This window comes from Neovison vison, chromosome 7, assembly GCF_020171115.1.
Source record: "Neovison vison isolate M4711 chromosome 7, ASM_NN_V1, whole genome shotgun sequence".
NCBI lineage: Eukaryota > Metazoa > Chordata > Mammalia > Carnivora > Mustelidae > Neogale > Neogale vison.
In genome coordinates, this window is record NC_058097.1 from 149,015,351 (window position 1) to 149,034,532 (window position 19,182).

At 45.6% G+C, this 19,182-nt stretch overlaps 2 protein-coding genes across 4 annotated transcripts in view; one reads left to right on the forward strand and one right to left on the reverse strand.

Annotated features, from left to right (window-relative positions):
• P4HA3 (prolyl 4-hydroxylase subunit alpha 3) overlaps positions 1–7,374 on the forward strand; it is a 39,301-nt gene extending 31,927 nt beyond the window's left edge. The window contains exons 10-13 of one of the 2 annotated variants that reach the window (XM_044258553.1): positions 278–340; positions 3,774–3,842; positions 5,258–5,347; positions 6,150–7,374. In XM_044258553.1, the coding sequence (XP_044114488.1) occupies positions 278–340; positions 3,774–3,842; positions 5,258–5,347; positions 6,150–6,440 (513 nt within the window). In that variant the 3' untranslated portion in view covers positions 6,441–7,374. Of the gene's footprint in view, positions 1–277; positions 341–3,773; positions 3,843–5,250; positions 5,348–6,149 lie in introns of both variants that reach the window. The other variant, XM_044258552.1, reaches the window with a different exon arrangement.
• Positions 7,375–16,345: 8,971 nt separating this feature from the next.
• PPME1 (protein phosphatase methylesterase 1) overlaps positions 16,346–19,182 on the reverse strand; it is a 64,073-nt gene continuing 61,236 nt past the window's right edge. For both annotated transcript variants that reach the window (XM_044258554.1, XM_044258555.1), the window contains exons 12-14: positions 19,014–19,078; positions 18,322–18,389; positions 16,346–17,011 (exon numbers count right to left, since the gene is read on the reverse strand). In XM_044258554.1, the coding sequence (XP_044114489.1) occupies positions 16,993–17,011; positions 18,322–18,389; positions 19,014–19,078 (152 nt within the window). In that variant the 3' untranslated portion in view covers positions 16,346–16,992. The remainder of the gene's footprint in view (positions 17,012–18,321; positions 18,390–19,013; positions 19,079–19,182) is intronic.

Sequence of the window (19,182 nt, forward strand, 5' to 3'; positions counted from 1 at the left end):
TTACAGTACTCATTGGAAAAAAACCCTGCATACAAATGGACCTGCACAGTTTAAACCCATCTTATTCAAGGATCAACTGTATACAATTCACTTAAATGAGTATCTAATAAATTAGTAAAAGAATAAAAGGTAAGTGAACACCTGCCAGCAAGGGTATGGCTCAAGGCTATCTCCCATCTGTGACCTCCCCATTTTTCTCCCTGTGATATGTTGGAATCCTGACTGTCACTGTGGTGCCATCTGCATAAAATAATGATATGTTCTACTTTTGTCTCAGTCACCAACCAGCCCCCTGTACAGAATGAAGTCTGGGAACCGAGTTGCAACATTTATGATCTATGTGAGTCTTGCTTTGGATGACTAGAGTTTCTTATTTAATGACTATACTGCTTTTATTTTACGGTTTTCAAAGCAATAGCAGACACTGATTTTACCTGATACAACACAAAAATCTCTGAGATTTGTGACTTTCATACAGCATTTTTATTAGGCCCTATAGGAGATAAACAGAAGTCAGATTTCCTGCTCTCAAAGAGCTGACAGTGCATAGACTTAAATATGACCTTGTCATAGGCAGTGATTAGGATGGGAAGTAGAGTTACACTGAGGCCTGGAGTTCCTAGGGCCTGACCAACACAGGAAGGGGAATGTGAGTCTCTCTCTCTTTGAGGTCGTACAAAGGAGAGAGCTAAGATTACAGGAGGGAAAACAGGGATGTCTATGGAGAAATTCAGTAAGTGTTGCTGTCTTAGTGTAGTTAAAATTCTCTCTCCTATTTCCCTATAAAATTTGCATTATACCCCCTTAACAAATAAACTGGCTTTCTCTCCTAATTTCTGACCTGATCCTAGGAATTGAACCTAGTTGCTGTTATCTCACCTACTCACTTCCTCGCAGATCACATAGGTTTACTTCATTCTTTATGGGCCAGTCATAATTTCAGTCATCTGTCACTTAAATTATAAGAGGTGTATGTGTGACTGTTAACTGAAGGGATAAACATGTTAATAGACGGGCTCTACGTAACACCAGAAGTCCTGCTTTCAGGCTTATTAGAATAGCACACCCCTAACCTCTTTTCTCAGTATGGGAATAGCATTCCTTCCTTCCTCAGTGCTGTGTTGTCTCCACAGTGCAGCCAAGAAAGGACAACCAGAGGCCACGCTTTATGGTCTATAATGCTGGTGATTCCATTGTAGTTCTTCCTGTGACTTGGTTTTATACTTCCTGCCGAACCAGAAGGCTGCCACTTCCAGTGGTATCTGGCCTCAGGTGGTCATTCTGGATGTTCTGATCAGGCATAGAGGGACGTCAGCTCTCCAGGTAGGGGGCATGTCCTATATCAGCAGCTGGTTGCATCTCTGTCTGATGACTCAAGACAGCATGGGAAGTCACAGGCAGTGAAGAATATTGGTATCAAGCAAAGAAAAGCACATCTAGGGGCCAGTATCTTTCTTTTCTTTACCTCCCTAATATCTCCTACCACTGGTTCCCTGGTTACCAAGGCCAGTTACTATGGTAAGGGTAGCATGGACAAGAGCCCTGCAATTTTAAATGGCAAAAGGCAAGTGTGTGTATGTGGACGGAGGTGAGTATACACACGTGTGTGTGTGTACATTTGAGTATAAGCATTTGTGATAGTGGAATGGAATATACTTAGGGTTAGTTGGCCTAATTCTGGTTCTGCCACTTAATATGCGGCTCCAGCACAAAACACTTCAATTCTTTGAGATTGTTTTCTTGTCCTGCACCTCCTCATTGGGTTGTCATGAGAATCTGATGACATAATTTAAAGGGACATCACCCTGTAAAGTTTTATCCACTAGGTTTTGATCATTGCATCCCACCAGCAGGTATAGGACTCCTTAAAGGGCCATTGGCATCGAGAGGCCTAGGAAGTGCTAGTTTATCCCAATTCTCTCATCTTCAGGTTGAGGTAAAGACCGTTACAAACATTTCTAACGGCAAACATTAAGGTTTTTGGAGAATCTAAGAGTAATACTGTAGGGAGAAAATAATCTATAAGATGGGCAAAGGACTGAGCTGAAATCAAGTTAGTAATTTTTTGTTCAAATTGGAGATAAGATCAGCGCCAGTACAAAAGAGTGAAAGGTTTACTTATACTCCACTGATCTCACAATCCTGCCCAGGGGCTTCATAGCACACAGGTCCGATTCTCTTTTTAATTTGTTTCATAAGTCATTCCTTCCTGCCACACTGCAAAACCACAGGTAAAGGAATACAGGAAAGTGCAGGCTCCCCCTGTGGATCTTGCTTACACCCATAGTTGCTGACAACAGTGGTTAGAATGGAATCGTCTCTTTAGTTACCTGAACACAAGGAGCAAACTGTTGCTGTCATCAACCTTCCCAAGGGACTACAGGGGAAGCCATGAAATGCAAAAAATCACCACTGCTACTTCCAGGTTCTGAATCACCATGTCAGTTCCGCTTCCTCTACCAAGTGCCAACCTCCTAACTCCTACCACGTGAATGTGGTGGGATCCACAAACGTTCTGATAGACAGGGTGAGAGAAGACTGGCTCTGTCATGCTGCACCCATGGTGAGAAAATAACAGCATTATGTATCAAAAGTATTTAATGTATGCATACACTCTTGACTCAGTAATACTGATTGTCCAGACTCTTTCTTATGAGAACAGTGTAAAATGAAGGAAAAAAAAAGATTTTACTCACTAAGAGTTACTAATAATAGCAAACATTTGGAAATAACCTGAATGTTCAAGGGTACAGCATAAAGATTGTGAGCAGGGACTCTAGTTAGCATTGACTCGGTTCAAATCGGGCTCAGTCACGGAAGAGTGATGTGACGTTTTGTTAAGTACTTAATCTCTCCTAAGACTCAGTTTCCTCTCTGTAAAATGTGAATTGTAACAGTGACGATTCTAACTTAAAGGATTGTTGTGATGAATAAGTAAGATAATATACCTCTAAGGACTTAGTAGAATGTCTAGCATATAGGCAGTGCTGAATAAATGCCCGTTATTAGTATATAAATTACAACAATGCCTTTTTTCTCGATATGATGAGCAATATTTGTATTTTCCCATTTTTAAAAAATATATTTCTTTGAAAATCAGAAAAAAAACCTTCATATTAAGAGAACATATCTAAAATTCTAGAATGTACCAGTGGTGAAACTCCTTAGCTGAGGTTACCTAGTGTGGAATGACTGGTCTGGGAAACATGCCAAAGCTACAATCCGTGGTTCCTACAAGGCCAACTTTGAAAACTAATCGTAATATAAACAGTGCTCTGTAAGCCACAGACATGATCCATTAGTGGGCTGTGAAATTAATTTAGTGGATGTGGCCTGCATTTAACAAATCTGAACTAGAATAGAATAAAATAATATGGAAAAGAACAAAGGGTATCTTACGTAGTAAGAATGTCTTATGAAACTTGTACTTGTGGGGGGGTGTGTCTTGGGTTGTGATATAAACTGGATTTCTTCCTGAGGGTCTCAAACTTCAAACTGACCTACTGTAGCCCTCAATAAGGATATTAGCTAGAAGGATAAAGAAAGGGATAGTTCCTAAAGGCTGTCCTCTTGTGGCCCTATAGGCAAACACTGATGCCATGGAGTAGGCTCCCTTAATTCTAAATTGGAGTGATCATCTTTCAACAAGTATTTATCCTGGAACTAGATAGGGGAACACAGGTAGGATTCAATGGAGAAATAAGATCAGATGTCAAATTAGGCAGGGTTGGATAGTGAGGGGCTATTTCAATGCTGGCTCTTTGGCATTATAGCTGAGCTCCGTGGAAGCTGGAGGAGCCACTGCCTTCATCTATGCCAACTTTAGCGTGCCTGTGGTCAAGGTGAGTAGGGGTCTGGTCCCTGCATAAGGTGGTAGTAAGAGTGCAGAACTAACACCTGAGCTTCCGTGCTGTTTGTGCTTGCAAGCTTCTTCCTGGGAGGAAGGATACAAAGATATTTTCCACCTGATTCTCAAAATCAAAGATAGTTCCTCAGTTTAGATGACCACACTTTACTTGTGCTTCTATTTTTAAAATTTTATCACTATTTATATTACAAGGAGATGATTACATGTCTGCCTTCTCTATTATGATAGAACTCCTCAAAGGTAAGAACTCTCTTTTAGTGACCCTTGGATCCTCTAGAACAACTGGTCCCCTCAGGCATTCATTCAGTAAACACTGAGGTCTGAAAACACTGAGGGAGAGGAAAACTCATGGTCCTTGTCCTCCAAGGGCTCACAGAGAAGTTAACAGGCAGTAACAACATTCCTTCCTTGCAGAAAGAGCTGAGAGATCATGTGAGGCACAGAGGAGGGCTGTGTGATAAAGAGGTTTCATTTCCCCCCAGTTTGAGACCCATCAAGCTCTCTCAAAGCCTTTACCTAATTCAGGAATGAAAAGAAGATATAGAAATGAAACTGTGCCTATGAAGCACTTAGTACAGGGCCGGGCACATCATAAACATTGCCTAAGTAAATGCAGGGATCTAGGAATTCTCAGGGGATTTAAACTTGGGAATGCAGAAGCTGTCAGTGTCTCCTGGAAGGCTCTTCCTTACCTTGGGCTTTGACTGCTTCTAATGGCCAAGGTTAAACTAAGTCTGTAGCAGTTGTTGGGGTGGGGGCGGGGGAAGCCGTGCATAGGGGGAAAAAGGACATACAGGATTTGTCAAAACACCTGGGTTTGAGTTTTGACTTTGCGCCTTCTTAGCTGCATTACTTAAAGCCCTGAAGCCTCAACTTCCTTGCTGGTAAAGTTGGGAGTATGATAAAGCCTGCTTCCTGGGGGTATTAAGTGCCTGAGGATGCTTAAGCATGTGAATTAAGTTCTTATTTGTATAAGGAATAGTTTATTCCACTTTGCGGTTTTTGCTGAGGGCCTCTCCTCTGGGATCCAATGACATCATGTGTTCACCTTTCTCCTGCCACTTGCCACACTGTCCTGTCCTGCTCTGTTTTTATGTCTATCTTCCTAGAAGACTGTGGGCCCCTGAGAACAGAAGTGGATATGATTTGTCTTTGTATCCTTAGGGCCTAGAGGAGAGTAGGCCCTCAATAAATGATGCATTCATGGGAGAATGGCAACTTATGCCATTTTGTGCCATGTTATGCATGCTTTGTCCCCAATCTGCATGGATAGCTTTCTCATTTAATGAAATGCATGCATTTGTCTTTAGTCATAGTCATGTACTTCTGAAGGATTAAAATTCTGGGCTGACCCTCTCTGGGGTGGGCTCTTTTGTTTTCAGAATGCAGCACTGTTTTGGTGGAATCTGCATAGGAGTGGTGAAGGGGATGGTGACACACTTCATGCTGGCTGTCCTGTCCTGGTGGGAGATAAGTGGGGTAAGGCCTGCCTTTCTGGGCATGAGAATGGGGGAGGGGTTCAGAGTAAAGTCAAATAGGAGATGGATGGAAAATAGCATAGCCCTGTCATTCCAGAAACTTCATTACGTGCTACTTAATATTGAGATGATCAAATCTGGCTTAGTTGCCCTGCACAGAATGGGAAGCTCTAACAGAGCAGGTGTCAGTGAAAGTTTATTGACCTGATCAGATAGGCCTTGATTTCTGAGCACAGCTGAGGAGGAAAATGGACCTGCGCTCCAGTCCTCTAACCCAGGGAGAGAACTATCAAGCCACTATGTGTCCCATTTAGTGCCTCCCTATGAGGAGATGGTCAAACAAAGAAGAGAAATAAATAACCAGCAGATGTATTTATGTCATATGTGTGTCCAACAGCAGTTAGTTAAGACAGAAAAAGAATTTGATCACAGACTCTCATGCTGAGATGGACATTGCCAACAGAAGCCACTGCTTTTTTCTCATTGCACCAGGGGGAGGGTAGACTTTTAGGAGCTACATATGTAGAATGAAGACTGAGAGACCTTAGTACCCAAGTTTTGAAAATTAGTCTGTAGGAGACAGGACCTGTCAGAGACTTTTTCTAAGGGACAATATCCCCTTTGCTATTTCTCTTTGCTAGAAGCACCATCTTGTAAACTGTTGTAGGGCTGGGACTAGCGTGAGGCAAGTGAGTTGCCCAGGGTGCCAAATGTAAGTGACCCTTTCCTGACCCTGTGAGTGAGCATTGCTGCTTGTTGTCTGCTCTGTTGAGCCTGTTCTCTTCTTCCCCATTCTCTCCCAGTGGCCAACAAGTGGATACATGAGTATGGACAGGAATTCCGCAGACCCTGCAGCTCAAGCCCTAAAGACTAAAATGTTGGCAGAGAGAAGCTGGTGGAGTCCTGTGACTTTCCAGAAAAGCCAGAAGCCAAAGGCATGCCTAGGAGAGGAGAAAGGAGAGCTACCTTCTGGAAGAGAACCTTGTCAGCATTGCTTGTTTCTTACAAAAGGAGGTGGTCTGTACCAGGGAATATCTGAGAATTCTTCTCAAACCATCAGTCAGAGTAGATGGGCAATACAAAGAAGGGGTTGAGGCCAGAGGGAGAAGTTTTGGGGGCTCAGACACTCTGTGATGGAAACGGAATATAGCAACGGTCCCTGGGGTTTGATCAATGGAGTTTTTGCCACTTTGAGCCTTGACTACAGCAGCCCAGAAGTGGCAATGAGGACACCTGCAGGAGGAGGCTAGCCTAACTCCCATGGCTTTCTGCCCTCCGCACGGACTTCTCTTGAAGACTGAGCTGGGACTGTCTCTGTAGGAGTGTACCTCATAGGATTTTTTTTCAAGAAGAATGAAACTTTCTTTTTTTATATGATGATTTTTAAATACAGCCATTAAAAACATTTACAAATCATTTTTCACAACCAAGAGTATTCTTAGATGATAACATTGAGTAATATGTATATACATATATATGTATATATATGTGAAAATGTATTTTTTTAAATTTATGCTATAATTTCAACTTGGCTCACCTCTCACCATTCCCTTCTCATTATATTCCAGACACATGACATTCTTTCTATTCCTATAGCCACTGTGCTCATCGCCATCAGCATCATTCCCACCTTTCAGGTCTTTGCATTTGCTGCTCCCTTATATTCCCCCCATGCCCAAGCTCTTCTCATTATCCCACTCTGGGCTCAATGTCGCTTCAGACCTCTCTTCCTTGATCATCCGACCTGCCAGCCATATTCTTTCATGTTACTTTATTTTATTTTCTTCATTACACATTTCTCAAGTTGAAATTACTCTAGTCATTTGTGGACAGTTGTCCTCCCTGCAGGGTGAGTGCTTTAAGGACCCACTATACTTTGTCCATGCTTCTATAATAGCCCCATTGCACTGAATTTCAGTATTTGTTTCTTTGCCTGGCTGCCTGCATTAGATTCTGTATTCCTTCTTCCTCTTGGTATCCCCAGGAGGAGGTCTGGTTCAAATAAGTAGGCATTCAGCAAATATTTTTGGATAAATGAATAAAAAGGCATCTTTTGAGCTACTCTTTGGAGGACTGGTAGAATTTTTACAGGTAGAGTCTAATGAGGAGAAGCATTTTCTGGCAGGACTTGCATGAGCTAAGGCTGTATTGATAAGTGACTGTAATGTTTGAGCACTTGTGCACTTGAGCACATTCCAGGCAACTTGGCTCAGATTCCCCAACGGGGGCGGAGTATGTATCTCACTCACAAAGGCACACAGTTAAAGGACTGGGTGATTGGATGCTGTGTTGTCTCTGCCCTGTCCCTGCACCATGCATTTCAGCATTTCTGCCTCCCAGAGCTTGTGGCCCCTAAGGAAAGGGTTCTGATGTGCCAATATCCAGCTTCCTCCAGGGCCTCAATGAGCACCTGGTCACATCTTCAGTATTTCTGCTGAGTGTGTCAAGATTCTGGGAATCCTCTCACTAAATGATTCAATTTTGTCATGCAGGGGAGGGAATTTTACCCCTACCCTTCTGTATTCTTAGCTGAGGCCTCTGTAAATAAGATTAACAAGAGAAAAACAAGTTTATGAACATAGGTGAGAAGTATGATAGTTTGTGATGAAGTCTGTCTAGGTGTGGTGTCTACTTTGAGTCTTCTGTGATAAGAGTTCATCTTTCTCAGTTGCAGAAATCCGCAAATCTCCAGGGAGGAAATTTATGACAACTGGCTTCCTTTTGGAGGATCTGTCTTTAGGCAGATAAGAGGAGTTCAGAGAAAGCCACTCCCTGCATTTGCTGTTTTTCAAGTGCCTATAGCCCAAAATAATGAATGTGCCAGAGTGGCATGGTCTGCTACCCTCAGTCACATACTGAGGCTCCAGAAGACTGGGTCTGAAACAAAAAGCTACTGTCTGAGCAACACAGCTCCCCTTCTTTACTGCTGCAGACATCAGAGCTGGGCCTTCTCCAAATTGCAGGGTCGGTCTCAGCTAATAGCAGCAACAGTAAACTTGGGAAGTTTACCATTCTAGGGGCACTCTTCTAAGGGCTTATATGTATTAATGATTTAATGTTCATCCCAACCCTATGAGGATGATACAGTCTTATGCCCATTTTACAGATATGGAGGCAGAGGAGCAGTTAAGTAACTTGCTCAAGTCCCACAGTCTGGCTCTGTCCGATCCTTGTGCTTTGAACCACTACTTCTGCATTGTCTGACATGTGGCCATTATCACACATCCTGATCAGGTGACTGAGGCCCAAGAACTGTCACCAATAAGTGCTTACTGAGCATTTCCTAAGGGCAGGCTTAGGCCGAGGCATTGCTATAGAGGTGCTGAGAGGTGTAGGATGCAGTTCCTGGGAGCTGATGGTCAGTAGGGAGATGAGGCAAATGCATCCAGTGTTAAATGGAAGTTAAGCACAATGTGAAAAACTTGCATGCAGTAAGAGAGGAATTATTGAATGCTGCAGTCCAGAGCTAAAGGGATCGCTGTGGCTTGGGATAGCCTCATTTGTTTATCCAAATCACATAGCCAAGGTGCTGACTCAGTGCCAAGCCCTTGCAGGCACCAGGGATGGAGAGAATTAGATGCTGACCCTGCCCAGATCCTCAAATCATCATAAGACAGTGTAGTCACAGGTGGAAACAAGGACATAGCACTGAGAAGCTCCTCAAAGGCTTTATGGAAAGAAGAGACTGACCAAGTCTTAAAGATGCTGAGGGTGTGGAGAAGCTTGGGAGGAAGGGCAGGGCTGTGCAAACAGGGGGAATGCCTGTCCCTAGAGCTATGAATAGTACCACCTTAATTCTGGTCAGTCTGTCAGTTTTCTTTCTTTCTTTCTTTCTTTCTTTTTTAAAAGATTTTATTTATGGGGCGCCTGGGTGGCTCAGTGGATTAAAGCCTCTGCCTTCTGCTCGGGTCATGATCCCAGGGTCCTGAGATCGAGCTCCGTGTCGAGCCTGCTTCCCTTCCTTTCTGCCTGCCTCTCTGCCTACTTGTGATCTCTGCCTGTCGAATAAATAAATAAAATCTTTAAGATTTTAAAGGAGAGCAGGCATTATGGAAAGCAAGGTCTGGAATGGTTAGTGCCTTGCCAGGGGTTACATAGGAGAGCCTGGCCTGAGGCCTGGTCTGTCTCCTTCACCAATGCTCTTTCCATTCAGTGGTTATCAACAGTATGTCCCTCCATTGTACCACAACTGCAGAGTGGAAAGGCCTTATTCTTTTATATTTGCACCAGCCTCCATGCCCTCAGAAACTCTGACTAGTCCTGCTAGAAAGTGGTATGCTTTGGGGTCCCAACAGTGCTTAGTGGGTAGGTAGCTAATTCAGAATAAGACTGACTGTGGTCTGGAACACTGCTTGTTTGTAACTTTCTTTCTTTCTTGCACTTTTCTTCAGTCTTTTTTCTAACAGCCTTGTCCAAGTGGGCTGTTGTATCACTCCAACAAGTCTCACTCCAGAGAATATACTTCAAAGTAAACGACTATTATCATTATCACTAGTGACCACAATCTGGCCATGCACTGTAGGCCAGGCGCTGGGCTAAGAACTTAGTTGTACTTGTCTCCTTCAGTGCTTACAGTGAGATAGGGACAAGAATCTCCGTTCTGCAGATGAGAGAAGCCGAGGCAGAGAACGTGCCTGAGGTTACACAGCTATAAAGTGGTGGAAGCAGAATTCAAATCCAGGTCTGTCTCCAAAGATCTGAACTAGCCCTCTGTTGCCTACACTAATGTTACTTTGCTCTTGTTGTTTGCTTCTATTGGCAGTAATATCTTGGAGTAATATCTTGGAGTCAGTAATTTTTTAAAAAAATATTTTATTTATTTATTTGACAGAGAGAAATCACAAGTAGACAGAGAGGCAGGCAGAGAGAGAGAGAGGGAAGCAGGCTCCCTGCTGAGCAGAGAGCCCAATGCGGGACTCGATCCCAGGACTCTGAGATCATGACCCGAGCCAAAGGCAGCGGCTTAACCCACTGAGCCACCCAGGCGCCCCTGGAGTCAGTAATTTTTGAGGAGTCTCCAACACCTTCCCAAGTGTTGAGAGGTCTATCCTTTCTGCCTCTAATGCCTAATGGTTAGGAGTCCTATCAGATACAGGTATTTGTTGACTCCAGAAACGAATCACCTCAATTCCACAGAGCTACAGTGAACACCTATTGTGTGAAGAACTCCATGCTACGCGTTCGGGGAGAATTCAAGACAACGAGGAGGCCTGTTTGCTGCACTTGAGGCAAAATTAGCATACAAGCAAATGTAAGAATAGCTAATTGGATATAATCGAGTAGAAAGCTGTGTGGTGTTACCCTAAGCATCATGGGAGCTGGCAGAAAGGGCAGGACCCTATGGCTAGCGTGGGCAGAGAGGCTTCCACACTGGGCCCCCAGGAACACAATGGAAAGAGGATGTGTGCTGATGGAGGGCAGGAAGCAGCTACCACTTCACTTTTACACATGAGGGGGCAGGGAGAGCTATCTGGGAGAAGGAAGTGAGAGGGTGTTAATTCCGTGGGGTCCTTGTCCAGCAGTGCCAAGGGCAGTCAGCACAAACTGCCCTTTCATGGAACGATTCAAAGAATCTCCTGTCTGGGGCACTTGGCTGCTTACGCTGGGAGAAGGCAAAGGGGGTTCCAGTGGGGAGAAGGGACATTTGCAGGCAGACTACTGTACACTTAGCAAAACACTGACATCAGTTCAAAGCTAGGGGGAGGAGACAAACATTTGTAGTCCTCTGTGCCAGCTCTTTTATCTCCCTTGTCTTACAACAATTTTCCCTTTTGGCAAAGGAGAAAAAGGAGGCTCAGAAAAAGACTTCTGTAAATTCACACAGCTAGAAGAGCTGGGGCCTGCAGCGTGTAGTTTCCCCCCACCAGCTGCTTCTAACCAACTCTTTCTCTCTGAACTTTTCTTTCTTCCTCACCTTGGGATCTCCACAGTTTTCTCCCCTTTTGGAAAGAGAGCTGCCGCATCTGCCACTTCTATTCCTTCCCTTGGTCACTTGATCATTTCCAGAAAGTGCTTGATTGGCCTATTCCCTCTAAGGTCTGAATAGCAGAGGGTCCCTCTGTCTCTGCCAGGGGCATATTTGCATAAGAAGTGGGTCACCGCTGATGAAATCAGTGATTTCAAAGGAATGAAGTTCTAAGGGTTTGAGGGCATGGCTCAGATTGAGCCCCATAGATAACTACTATCTCTGTGTTTTTTTAATGTTTGCCACTTTTCAGATGGTGCATAAAGTAACGACCATTATAACTCTTGTTCATCTGCCTATCACCTTATGGGGCAGGAGGGCAGCAGTTACTTCCCCCATGTGGAAGAGGCCAGCCATTTGGCTAGTCTCTGTTTCCAAGGTTTCGCCTGGCTACAGGCTAGAGTTTTCTAGCAAACTGCTGCGAGAGGAAACCAGCTCTGGGAATAAGGGAGTCTCTTGAGTTTACATAACTTTCTGAGCCCTGTACCCAGGCTGAGAATGTGTTGATTCTGGCCACTTGTGGGGCAGCCAGCTGAGGCAGAAGAGTTGGCTCAAAAACTCCATTCCTGCAGAGGAGAGTGTGACTGTCTTTTGCTTTCTCTACTCCTGTTGTAGGTTCTCTCCCTGCTCTTCCCTCGTTCAAGTCCTGAACTTCTAACTCCCTACCTCCAGTTCTGATGACATACCCCTGAATTCAACTGAAGAGTCCTTGGCATCTCACTGTCCAAATGAGTTTCTGTCTTGTTCATTTCACCTCCAGGATAATGAGCCTTTCCACTTCTCTCATCCCTGCAGCCACTGTCCTAGTTAAGTATACCTTTGCCTTTTACTTGACTGCTCCACTGCCTCTTTACTGTCTTCCTGCCTGGAGTCTGGTGGCTACCAATCCATCTGCGCAGGATACTGGAGTTCCTTAACTTTTGACAACTCCCCATTCTTTTTTTTTTTTTTTTTTTTAAAGATTTTGAGAGAGCGAGAGTGAGCGCATACATGCACGTATGCACACACGAGCAGGGGGGAGGGACAGAGGGAGAAGCAGACATCCCACTGAGCAGGGAGTCTACCACACACCCCACTGAGCAGGAAGCCTCAGGCTGGGCTCCATCCCAGGACCCTGGGATCATGACCTGAGCCAAATGCAGATGCTTAACCTACGGATGAACCCAGGTGCCCTTGAGAACTCTCCATTCTTGCCACTCAAGGCCTTTATGTCCTGCCTCCTGCGGACTCTCCTGTCAGCCTCTGCTCCAGCCATACTCATCAAATTAATCTACCAATTCTCAGACTGACTTTCGAGTATGCTGAACTTATTTTTGCTGTCCCCTCTACCTGCAATGTATTTTCTTTCCCTTCCTTCTCTACCTCCAGCTTATGATGATGCTTCAAAGCTCATTTCAAATGATACCTCTTTTATGCAGCCTTCCCCAACTTGTTTTCAAAGAGGTTTAGTTGTCCCCTTCCTCTTAACACAAAGTGGTCACTGTTTCTATAACAGTCTGTCTAGACTACGAGCCCATTTGAAGGGCCTCATTATTTATCTGTCTCCAAAGTCCAGACTAGTACAGAATAGGTGCTCAGGTTTGCTTAATGAGCAAATAAATGCTCTAAAAGCAGGTTTAGAAGAAGGTAAGACCAAGAAGTCATTCATACACAGCTCCTTTCATGCTTTTGAGTACTCTCAATCTTGAGATTCTCCCCCCACCAACAGATCTATGGCTATCCCAAAATTAGCCCACTTTCTTTTTTCAGGATCTTCTCCTTGGACATTCTTTAGTGCTCATGTGTGACAGAATGGCCTTTGGTTTAACCCAAACATACTCCTTCTGGCTCTATAGCAAATCCCTCATTTAAGGGTCTGGGATCTCCTCTATTCCCTTGCTGAGTTTACAGTGCTGATCTGTAGGCTTCTCAAGGATGTGATGGACAGCACACGGTAGGTAGGTGCTCACTGAAGATATGCTCTGTGAAAAGGGGCAGGCAGGGCTAGGTAGGGAGAAACAGGTAGGGGCTATGGGATCATGCTTACAAAAATCACAAAAATACGTAAGTGTAGGGAAACTAGAGATAAGGGAACAACAAGACCACCCTGCCTTAAGTGTCAGAGATGGTTTTTTTTTTTTTGTTGTTGTTGTTGTTTTTTAAATTTTATTTATTTATTTGACAGACAGAGATCACAAGTAGGCAGAGAGGCAGGCAGAGAGAGAGGGGGAAGCAGGCTCCCTGCAGAGCAGAGAGCCTGATGCGGGGCTTGATCCCAGGACTCTGGGATCATGACCTGAGCCGAAGGCATAGGCTTTAACCCACTGAGCCACCCAGGCGCCCCAGAGGTGGGGGTTTTGTTATAACAGCTACTTATGATCAACAAAGAATTATTGCACACTGAAAAAGAAAGTAAGCCGTTAAAGTGCTATCAATAGAAATGTTAAAAGGATTTAAGTTCCAGCGTTAGCCTTCAATAAAAGACCCAACTCTAAAAGCCCTCAGTGGCAATCCTGTCAGAAGCTCTCTCACTCTGGAGAGCTTCTTTCCTGTACCCTTGCTTAATAGAAGCTCTATTGCATTACTCACTCTTCTTTGTCCGCAGATTCATTCTGCGACTGGCTGGGACAAGAACCTAGCTCTCCTGCTTCACCTGCTGGGGTACAATGGAACACTCAGTAGACAAAGGTGCTGCCACTTCCTCACCATGGCTGTGGGCTTGTCATTTCACATCTCTGAGCTTCAGTTTCCTTACCTTTAAAGTTGGAATAATAATGCCTATACTTCGCAAAAATACAAAGATAAAGGAGGTAAATGACGAGCACAGAACCTAACCCAAAACTCAACATACTCATTCTCAGTCTGCATCCATCAAGTCTGAAGAAGCCTCAAGTCCCTGGTCATCTTACTATTTTAAGAACAGTATCTAGACCAAAATGACCTCTGCTCAGGGTCCCCTCTATTGTCTAGGAGGCAGTGTGGAGAGGAAACAACCTAGTTTTTAATTCTGACACCACCACTTCTGGGCTGTATGAATTTGGACCTGCCTGCCTACTTGTAGAAGGAACATCACTTACCTCATAGAGATGCTGTGAGGATTAAATGAGATGAGTATAAAGTAAATTAGATGGCACTCAAAATTTGATGACTACTATGACTGGCCTGGTGAACAGAAGTGCTGAGGAGTTTCTGAAAACCATGTGTGTGATTATGCTGCCCTTCTGTGGACACAGAGCACACAGCCCAGTAAAGGGAACACCGCCCCTCCGCCCCCCACTGCCCCATTCCCAAGAGCTTGGTGGGAGAAATCACATCACACAAGAGGCACTTCTCTTCTCTGCTAGGGAGCTCACGCTTTACCCTGAAATACTTAGGGAACATCTAAACCAGAACTCAGAATTAATGTGCTTGTCAGAATGCAGACCAGTTCTGACTCAATAGGTCTGGGGTGGAGACAAAATCTTCAACAAGCTTCCAGATGATACTGATGCTACTGGTCTGCAGACCACTCTGAGTAAAGGTCTTAAGTACAATACAGCAGTGACATGACATGAGCTATTTATTAAGTGCTTTATCCTATGCTGGTTACTGAGAAAGCCAGTTAACCTCTATTAACTTACATAGTCCTCAAGACGGGGTGAGAGAGGAACTGTTGATCATTTTTCAGAGGAAACTGCAGCACAAAGAAAAAGTACACGGCTATCTCATACAGCCTGTAAGGGGTGAGCCTTGGGTTCCATTTAGGCAGCCTGGCTCCACAGCCTAAAAGGAAAAAGACTTCAACAATGTGTAGAGCATGACCAAGTGAGGGGCTAGGGCAGGAAACCAGCAGGGGTACTGAGAGATCTAGCTGGTAGATGAGGCCTAAGCTTCCTAAGCTATGACAGGGGCTGTGGGATGAGAAACGGGACCTAAAAAAGAGGATGGTAGGGGTTTGGCGGTAAGCTGGATACAGGTGTGAGAGAGGGCGCCATCTAGAGAGCTCAGCTTGTCTGGTTTGGACAATAGAGAGATGGTACCTAACCACCTGCTGAGCAAGGAAACACGGGAGGAAGAACGAGTTTTAAGGAGGTGAGTTTAGTTTTGGGAGTGGTCAGTAGGAGAGGCTTTTGGTCATCCGGGAGAGATAGGAGGCAGATGGACTTAAGCATCTAGAGCTCAGGAGATGATCTGGATTGTGGGCAAAGTTGGGGTGTTGGCAGATGTGAAGCCGTGAGTGACGGACCTCACATAAACAGTGCATAGACTGTCCTGTTCTGGGCCAAAGTCCACAGAACACATCACTGGAAGAATGGGATGGGAATCCAGGTCTCCCTGGCTGTAGCAGAGGCTGGCTCTGCCCATTCCGCTGGTCATTCTGGATGTGAGGAGCAGGCAGAGCCCAAGATGCTGATGGGCTCAAGAAAGGGGTTTCTGGAGACCTATGGTGACTAAATCCAAGGAACTGTCCCCTGTTCCCAGATCAGTAAAAATAAGGACAACTCCATGGAGAAAGACAATATCAATAAAGGTTGGGAGATATTTATTCTTTTTAAACAAGGTCATAAATAACAAAGAAACAAAGTAGGTCCCAGACTCTGGACCGTGCAGCAGGACAGGGATAGGAAGTTGTTGGGTGGAAAGGTGGAGGGGCTACGCATCACCTAAGACAGTCACAGAAAAGATGGGCTGCAGGAGACTGCCCCTTCCTGCCCTTGGAAATGGCGTGCCTGGGCAGCAGGGGGAGGCCGCACGGCTGTGATGAGGCAGCTGGAAGAGGGCACAGACTGAGGATGCTGGGCTGTACTGTTTCTCTGAAGAGTGACATGGAAACCACAAATGGTGAAGATAAGCTGTGGGTCTAGAAGAGGCAAGTGGGCACTCTGCACACCTCCAGGGACCAATTATGGAAATGGTTAAATTTGATTTTTAAAAACAACTCCACAGGCTTTAGCCTATGGCTTTGTGCAAGGGCTGTATTAAACCTGGGTTGCTCTGTGGCAGGTGAGGGCTCAAGAGGCCCCTGGAGCAGCCTGGCCTCAGCCCAGGGCAGGTGCCCAGACATGTGGGAGAGGGACAGTGGGCTCTCCACAGATGGGAGGCCATGTGCTTGGACTGACTGGACCTGATTTTCAGGCTGGTTTCTTGTGATGCTATCCACCACCCCTCCCTATTCCTAAGGATGGCATCCTGGCCTCTCTGGGTCTTCCAAGCCTGGAAGAGTAAGACTGGGATAAAAAGGTACCTGACTGGCATTTTATTTGAAAGGGGAAAATAAGGACCACCCTGTGCATGGTCCATCCCATGAGGTAGGGCAGGACCACGCCAAGAACAATCTCAAGGAATGGAGGTCCCTGAGTCTGGAGAGACATTTGGACCCAGGTGCACTGCCTAATACCAGGAATAGGGGCCCAGGGTGGCAGTTCTGATGGAGGTTTCACCCTAGGCAAGGCAGGGAGAATAGGTAGGGGCTACCCCTGAACAGGGGTGGGAGTTGGGGAGCCTTGGACTAAGGAGGTCGAGGTTGGTCAAAGGCCCTGGATAACAATGCTTTCGGCAGGAATACACAAAAGGGTTTGTACATCTGGGGAAGCCCGTCGATAGGGAGCCGGTGTCACATGGTCGGGCAGGATGGTGAGGAGGAGACAGCGGCATCACAGTGGCCTCTGGTGCGATGTATTTACAACAGAGCTCAATGTTGGGGAGGGATGGACAGCAGGTTACTAACAGCCAGGAAACACACTGTGAAGAGTGGGAAGAGACGAGAAAACAAATGTGATCATTACTAGCTTTCCCCTCCTCGCCCCTTCTCCTCCAGGAAGCCCAGGACCCTCATGACCACCAAGGCCCTTGCAGATCTGTCCAACCTCTCCATAGCTCCATCCAGGTCTAGACACAGGCTCTGCTCTCTGTGAACTGGTGATGTGACCAAATGGTTCAAGGGCTTCAAACACTACTAACAAGAAAAACTTCAGTCTTTCCTTTTGATTTCTGGGGTCCATCAATGATTAGTTGCTTGAGGGGTGGTCTGGCATGAAGTAATCACTTGTGTGGCTCACTGTACCAGGCTCCTGTCATCATTGCCAATGTCTATTCTGCCCTGTCACCTTCACCTCCCAGGTCCTGGCATTCAGAGTCCTCTAACGCAGGAGCAATTTCTTTTCTCCAACATTTCTTCTTCAAATTCCTGAGGGTAGAGAACCAGTTCCCCTGGACTCTCACCAAAATCAGACAGGAGAACTCTCCCCCTAGCAGGTTTATGACTCAGTAGGCTCATGGGCTCTCTGGGGTTAGGCATACTGTGGCACAGACCAGAAGCTCCCTAAAATGGGGCCAGGACGGTGTGGTTTGGGTAATCTTGTCTCTTCCTCCTCCTCAACAAAGAGTCTGTGTCTCCCTTCTCAGAAGAGCTTCCTAGGATGAGAGGTATTTTTCCTTCACACTAGTGTTTCTCAACTGTGAGTGATTTTGTCTCCCTTGAAGCATTTGGTAACATCTAAAGATATTCTTATCACAACTTGTGTGTGTGTATGTGGGAGTGCTACTGGTTTCTAGTGCATAGAGGTTAGGGACGCTGTCAAACATCCTACAATACACAGGACAGGCCCCCAAATGTCAACAGTGCTGAGGTTGAAAACCCTGCTCTGGATCTCTACATGGTATCCATGGCCTGCCCAGCCTTCCTCGGCAGCAGAGGAGAAGGCAAACAGAACCCTAAGAGTCTGGAAGAAGACTGAGTCCCATCCTAGCCTCCTCAGAGAAGGAGGCACCTCAAGAAATGGGAGGACTTCTTTAAGAGGTGGGGTGGAGTGGGGACTAGGCACAATTTAATCTCAGCTCAGCAACAACCCATTGGAACAAAGTACACAGAAACAACCAACCATGGGTTTATAGAAACACATGTGCTGGGCTCTGTGTTGAGGAGGAAGAAGAAAGGCATGGTGACCCAAACCAGGCAGGGGTAAGGGAGAGATATTTACAATGCTGCAAATATCTTTTTGTTGGAGTTGGTCAGCACTGCTGGGCTCCTTAAACCTCTGTTACTTCCTTACCATTGGAATCCACCAATGGGCTCTGCAAACCTGTGCCGGATCAGGAAAGTGGCAACAGCTTCGGCTACCTGGAAAAGAGAGAGAGATTCCAGGCTATATGATGTTAGCAATGGGGATCAGCTTTGGAGGTCCTGCGGGCTTCTACTGGAAGGTTAGGCTCTATAGTGGACTCATGGATCTTAGAGGTCTGAGAAGCTTGAAACCTAAAAGACCTGAGTCCTGGCAGGGCTAGAAGACTCCCCCCACCATCCTTGCCAAGTACAGCTCCAGAGAAGTCAAGAGGAATGCTGTGAAGGCTTATTTATCCCCTGACACTTATAAAGCATCTTATTCTATAGGAGTGCATATTAACTTCCAACTGTGACCATAGTTTCAGGAGCAGTTTCTATCCCAATTTTTCCTTCTTCCACATGGCTTTTGGGCTAAGGAGAGAGGTAGAGCTTCAGATCTTAACCAGAGCACCCTGGGGTGAAACTATGGGATGCCAGTGGTTCCTCAGTCCATACACAGAAACCCAAGACCATAGCAGCTGCCAGGAAGAGGTCTGGGGAGATGGTGGAGTTATATCTGAATAGGCGCCACAGTAGCTGCTACAGGCAACTCAGCCTGACTCAGAGGCTTGTACTATTTTCTGTGAGACAAAAGGTGACTCTCACAGCTGTCCCTTTATAGTCACAGAGCACCAGACTCACCTTGTCTGGGGCATCCTCATGGACAGCGTGGCCACACTGGGGTAGGACCTGCATCTGGAACTTTCCTGGAAAGGAAACAAATCTAGGTGACCTCAGGGACTAAAAAGGCCCTCTCCTTACCACCTCTGTGGTCTCACAGGCCACTTCAGGAGTCCAGTACCTTCCTACT